At 57.9% G+C, this 6,456-nt stretch overlaps 1 protein-coding gene across 1 annotated transcript; it reads left to right on the top strand.

Annotated features, from left to right (window-relative positions):
* Window positions 1–474: 474 nt before the first annotated feature.
* On the top strand, window positions 475–5,068 carry Uncx (UNC homeobox). The gene is made up of 3 exons (XM_004629590.3): window positions 475–1,328; window positions 1,489–1,664; window positions 3,634–5,068. The coding sequence occupies exons 1-3, from the start codon at window positions 1,040–1,042 to the stop codon at window positions 4,795–4,797; spliced, it is 1,629 nt and encodes a 542-aa protein (XP_004629647.1). The 5' UTR covers window positions 475–1,039; the 3' UTR covers window positions 4,798–5,068.
* Window positions 5,069–6,456: the final 1,388 nt, after the last annotated feature.

Consider the following 6,456-nt stretch of genomic DNA (forward strand, 5'->3'; position numbering starts at 1 on the left):
CTGAGTCAAAAGGAGATGTATTTAGTTTTTAATTCGTGTGTAGGGGGCTATGACAGGCCATCACCTCAAAGTTACTTTTCCCTTCCTCTTTCCACTCTTCCTTCCTCTGCCCTGCAGTCTGGGGGACCTATGGGGTGGGGATAAGGTGGGGTCAGTGCACCCCCTCCATCCACCCACCCCTGCTTTTAATGATAAGGTGACTGTCAATCAATCAAAGAGGGCATTAATTAAGCCTCTTTATTGACTGGGCCACATTCTGCTAGCCACTCTCTTTTGGAAGCGCCCTCCTCCCCTCCCTCCTTCTCTCCTTCCTCCTCCCCCTCCTCCACGGCCTCTTTCTCCTCCTCTCTCCTTCCTCCTCTCGCCCGCCGCCTGGAGTCGGAGAGGAGGCGATGAGAAGCCCTTGTAGTTTTAAATTCAATGTGACAGTTTCGGAAAGAGCGGATGATGAATCTCCTATTATTGGATCAGTCTATTTGCCGCTCAATGTCTCTCTGTAATTGGAGCAACATCACTTTAAAGGTTCACAGAGTACAGCATTTCTGGTGAAAAATCCCCACAACACGCCGGTGAATGTTTTAAAGGGAAATCTATTAGTGATTTGCAGAAGGGCGGGAGCGCGTGGGGGCTGGAGTTGGGGGCTCACCGGGGCCCTGCCCGGCCGCTCTGAGCCGCCCGCCCCGCGCTGGGCGGCGCCCCTCCCTCCCCGCCTCCCGCCCCCCCCCGTCTTGTTGTGACAGTTCCTGATACTGTTTATTGAGGTGCATGTCAGGTATAATTAGCAATCGATATGGAAAACGTTTCCTTGCACCCAGCACGCCTCTGACGTCAGAGCCGATTAGCGCTTCTTATTGGTCCCAAATTCCCCCGGCCGCGGCTAATTATCGGGAGCTTGATGTTGATAAAGTAAAGCGCCGGAGTGCGGGCGAAGCATGTGTAAGGCTCGGGGTCCCTGTCTCCGCCGCCGTCCGCGCCTCCCGCCGCTGGCCCGCCCCGGCCCCGGCCCGCGCCCCCGCGCCCCGCCGGCCCCCCGCGCGAGATGATGGACGGCCGCCTCCTGGAGCACCCGCATGCCCAGTTCGGGGGCTCGCTGGGCGGCGTGGTGGGCTTCCCCTATCCGCTGGGCCACCACCACGTGTACGAGCTGGCCGGCCACCAGCTACAGTCGGCCGCCGCCGCCGCCGCCGCTGCCGCGTCGGTGCCGTTCTCCATCGACGGCCTGCTCAGCGGCTCGTGCGCCGCGGCCGCCGCCTCGGTGGTCAATCCCACGCCGCTGCTGCCGGCAGCCTGCGGGGTCGGCGGCGACAGCCAGCCTTTCAAACTGTCAGGTAGGACGGGCGTGCGACGAGGATCGGGGACTGCTGGGGCGGGGTGGCCCGCGCGCGGCTATTTCTCCGTGCGCCCTTGGAACGGTGCGGCCAGCGGGGAGGGCGAGGGTCTGGCCGGGACGGGTGGCTGAGCCGCGCCGCGTTCTGTGCGCGCCCTCAGACTCGGGGGACCCAGACAAGGAGAGCCCGGGCTGCAAGCGGCGGCGCACACGCACCAACTTCACCGGCTGGCAGCTGGAGGAGCTGGAGAAGGCGTTCAACGAGAGCCACTACCCCGACGTGTTCATGCGCGAGGCGCTGGCGCTGCGCTTAGACCTGGTCGAGTCCCGAGTTCAGGTAAAGACTCGTGTCCCTCTCGGATTCGCAGTCCCGCGCCGGGCGTTCAGAGCGCCGCGCGCGCCTTTGTTCCAGGAGGCGGGATGTAATTCCAGGCTCCGAGCCTGCTCTGCGCTCTCCCACCAGGCTAAGGGGCTTTTTGGAGTAGCTTTGGGGCTCAGCCCCTCCCCTCCGGAAGCCATAAGTGGCTTGAGTGGGCTGATAGCAGCACAGAAACAGCCAGAACCACAGCTGCGTGCGAACCGGGAAGCAACGCGGTGGGTTCGCGGAGGCCGCGCATAAAGAGGTCCGGCGGGGCTGCGCTGCCCGGCGAGGAGCTGCTAGAGGGGCACTGGCTACAAGCGAGATTTGCGCCCAATCCTCCTCGAGCTCACCAGAAAGTTCCCTCAGCCAGAGCGAGATCTGTCTGTTTACCTCCCGCCTGTGTAATATTCAGATAGGAATGGATTTATTCTTTGCTTTGTAGAAGGGGCAGCTGAGGCGGGGAGGAGGAAACTTAAATGGTTAACTCGAGAGGAATAAAAGGTGTCTAAATTTTTAATAACTCCACGGCTTTATCTTATATTTCCACCTCCTATCTCCCAATTATTTTACTTCATTTGGAGTCAGCCAACTGTATTCTTAAAATAAAACAGGGTCAACTTAGTGCCTTAAAATTTCAGAATGCATGCATAATTAGATGCCTCCTCGGACCATAGAAAACTTGTTTTTCTGGGCTCCATGGGATGGTGGGTGCCTTGTGCAGCGGTGGGCGCGTGGCTTTGAGAGAGATGCTGGAAAAACCACCTGTCTAACACCAAAAGCCTTGCCTAGGAAAGTGTTTTGGTCTTGTTTTGGGTCCTTCCTTCTTTCATTATCATCTGTTTGGAGATCCTTTTATCCAATTTGTTCTAAGTGTCTTAAGTAAAGCCAAGATCCTTTCATCTCTCCCTTATGAGTAACTGTTGTAGCAGGACATCCTGGATTCACATCCAACAAACAAACAAAAAGTTTTTAAAAGAAAGGAAAAAAAGCGGGGGACAGCCTTGGGGTCTCTGCTTAACGTAGGCATCTGCCCAGACAAGGTTCCCTGCTATCAGACCTGACCTGCTATTATAGGAGTCTCTTCTGACCAGAACAAAGAGTTCAAATTTTCGTACTCTTTAGAGGAGGGTAGTGCTGCCCTCGGCTCTGCTCTGTGGGCCCAGCAGTGATTTGACTTTGACTGGGTGGCAGTCTCTGGTTACAGCAAGGGTCTAGGGCTGCTGTTTCCCTGAAGTCCCATGTAGCTCATGAGGACAAGGCCTGAAGAGAGTATGAATGAAGCAGAATGGGCCCCCAGCTTTGCCCTACCACCCAGCCAAGCAACACTGGTTTGGGAAGGTTCCCTGGGTTTCTGGCTCAGAGTTCCCAGAAAGAAAGATATTTGTAACTGTACTGGGGAGGGAGCTCCAGAAGGCCCATCCACATCCGATTCCCAGGCCTTGCCCATCAAGAGTCATTTAGATTTCCCTTCATGGGAGATCCTGGAGTGTGGACTTTTGACAATCTTCAGGGGGTTGAAGACAGGTGTGGAGGGCTCTTGCCCAGTGAAGCACTCAACAACCAGACGAATTGCCATCACCAGGCTGAGCAGGCTGCTTAGACTTCAAACTGTGAGACGTTGAGAAGGCCAAGAAGGGCTCTGTTTTCTGCCTGGCCACCAGGAACCTGCAGCCCTCTGTCTTGGCCCCCACAGTCTTGCCTGAGGAAAGGGCACAGCCCTCTGGTACAGAGAGGAGAAGCCAGAGCAGGAAGCAGGCCTGGAGGACCCATGCACACTCCTTCCCGGTGGAAAAGATGCTCGCTGGAACCTTCAGTGTCAAAGCCAAGCCCGGGTCGGCAGGGCTGAGCCGGTTGTGCAGGCCTTCCTGGGTGCGTGGGGGCCACAGCAGCAGCAGCGGGCCTGCCACCTGATCATGCCTTCCTTTCCTCTGTTCGGCTACTCTAGGTCTGGTTCCAAAACCGCCGGGCCAAGTGGAGGAAGAAGGAGAACACTAAGAAGGGCCCGGGGCGGCCAGCGCACAACTCACACCCGACCACATGCAGCGGCGAGCCCATGGACCCCGAGGAAATTGCGCGCAAAGAACTGGAGAAGATGGAGAAGAAGAAGCGCAAGCACGAAAAGAAGCTGCTCAAGAGCCAGAGCCGCCACTTGCACTCACCGGGCGGACTGTCTCTACACAGCGCGCCCAGCTCTGACAGCGACAGTGGCGGTGGTGGCCTATCCCCAGAGCCACCCGAGCCTCCTACATCTGCCGCAGCAATGGCCAAAGGCCCCGGAGCACACTCCTCCTCGGGCGCCGTGGGTGCTGCGCCCACACCCCCGGGTGAGCCGCCCACGCCGGGCACCTGTGACCCCGCCTTCTACCCGAGCCAAAGAAGCGGTGCCGGCCCGCAGTCGCGGCTAGGCCGCCCTGCGGACAAGGACGCGGCCTCGTGTGGACCAGGGGCATCGGTGGCCGCAGGCCTGCCCAAGGCCAGCCCGTTCAGCGTGGAAAGCCTGCTGTCGGATTCGCCACCACGCCGAAAAACCGCCCCGGCCAACGCTGCAGCTGCCGCGGGGCTGGACTTCACACCCGGGCTGCCGTGCGCGCCTCGGACCCTCATCGGCAAAGGCCACTTCTTGCTCTACCCCATCACACAGCCTCTCGGCTTCCTGGTGCCGCAGACGGCGCTCAAAGGTGGTACAGGAACAGAACCGGCGCCCAAGGACGCGCCGCCCGCACCCTCCGCACCGCCTGCCCCGCCGGCTCAGGCCAGCTTCGGGGCCTTCTCGGGGCCCGGCGGTGTGCCGGACTCCGCCTTTGCGCGCCGCAGCCCAGATGCGGTCCCATCCCCAGGAGCCCAGGCGTCGGCACCTTTCCGGGACCTAGCCTCCTCGGTGGCAGTGGCAGTAACGACCGACAGCGGTGTGGGGGACTGCGCCGACGCGGGGCCTGGCTGCTCCGTGGCCCCACCACCTCCGCCGCTTGCGCCGTCGCCTGGGCCCGGCCCTGGCCCGGGCCTGCAGGCTTCCAGCCCTGCGGTGGAGCCGGCTACCTGTGTCGCCCCAGAGCCTGGCGAGGTGGCCGGACCCAGCCCGCCTGACGCCGACGAGGTGGACATGGACTGAGAGCAGCGGGGCCTGGAGAGGCGCCTAGCAGGCTCACCCCGCTCGCTCAGGCTCCAACTCACATCAAATCAGGTGATCGGCTCTAGAAACACTGCTTTTCCCTCCTTTCTTTTATTTTCTTCCTTTTATTATTATTTTTAAAGGCAAACAGAAACGCTGTATTGATTAGGACCTAGGCAGCAATCACAGGTCTTGGGGTAATATCCTCCACCTCCCGAGGGAGCAAAAAGAACCCATAGCCCCACAAAAACCCACAACAAGAATCCTCAGCCTTGTAAAATGCAAAAATGTCTAAGAATATTTATATATGTACCATTTTTGATAAATAAAGCTGGTCAAACGCAAGCTCTGGGTCCATCATTTTTCCTTGTGCCCAACCCTGCCGCTCCTCCTTTCCATTTCCACTCCTCTCGAGGAGGCCTGTGGGGTGGGGAGGGGGCTCCGCACCTCCCTCTGAGGTCTGAGCTTAATGCTTCCTATTGTGTGCGTGTGTTTGTGTTTTCTGATTGAACAAATTTATGCATCCGCAGCTCCCCCTTCCCGGCCCCCCCCCCCCCCCGCTGCCCCTCCTACCTGGCGCCACACACAAGCGCTCACAACCCGCAAGTCCCCGGCGCGCCCCCGCGCGCACCCCCGCGCTCTGGCACACGCCAGGGCGCGCGGCGCGGGGTGATGGAGCCGGGGGCTGCGAGGGCCGGGCCGCTGGGCTCCTGCAGAGTTTTGATATGAAAGTAATTATTTTCCGGTGGCTGCTGCGGGGACTGGGTTTCTTGCCCAAAGGGTTATTATACATTACCGATTTCTAGTGATATGAAATCACATAAACTTCCTACAATAATAGAATTAGCATGAAAGGCTGGGGTGTCAAATTGAAATTGGAGAATAATAGCGCCGGCAGCTGGGGGAGTGCGTGCGCATATTGGAGCGGAGATGGGGAATCGTGGGGCGGAATTTTCATGAGCTGCACTCTTTGTCAGAGCTCTTGTAGCCGGCTATATTAAGATAGATGCCCAATGATATCCCTCATTGTTCTGTCTCTTATATTGATGTTGCTGCGTTATCAGCCTATTGATCATGTGTCGCCTGTAATAGGACAGGCGCCGCCAACGCGCCTCTTTACAAAAGCAGAGCACATTTGTTCTAATAGGGTCCGGGTCCCCAGGGGACCCTTCGGGGGCTTCAGGACATCTGCAGCGAAGAAATATTAGCAAACTTGGCTAGAGCCTGCAGCCAGCCCCGCGCCCCCTCCCCGGCCCAGTGCCACCCCACCCCAAAGTGAGCCACCACTGGTCCTCCAATTCCTCCCCCCAAAAAAACATCCCAAGCCACCGGCCTCAATTTTCCTAGGCCCTGGGTCCTCGGTGCCACAAAAGGTACCAATTCCCAAGAAATTGGGATCCCAATTATTAAAACCATTAATTCCAGTGAGGCTGAGCTCAGTGGAATTATGTTTACAGCCTCGTTAAATATCCCTGATCCCTCCTGGTCATCAGGCCTCTATTTGCAAATAAATTGAAAATAATCAGAAGGACAGCTTTCCTCCTTGCGCGGGCGCAAATGAATTTCGGAGCCCGAGTCCCTTTAATAATATTTACATAATTTTCGCTCAGTGACTCTGATATTTGCTCTCTAGGAGACCGAGCTTATAGGAAAAATAAT

This window comes from Octodon degus, unplaced genomic scaffold (assembly GCF_000260255.1).
Source record: "Octodon degus isolate 3935 unplaced genomic scaffold, OctDeg1.0 scaffold00031, whole genome shotgun sequence".
NCBI classification, from domain to species: domain Eukaryota; kingdom Metazoa; phylum Chordata; class Mammalia; order Rodentia; family Octodontidae; genus Octodon; species Octodon degus.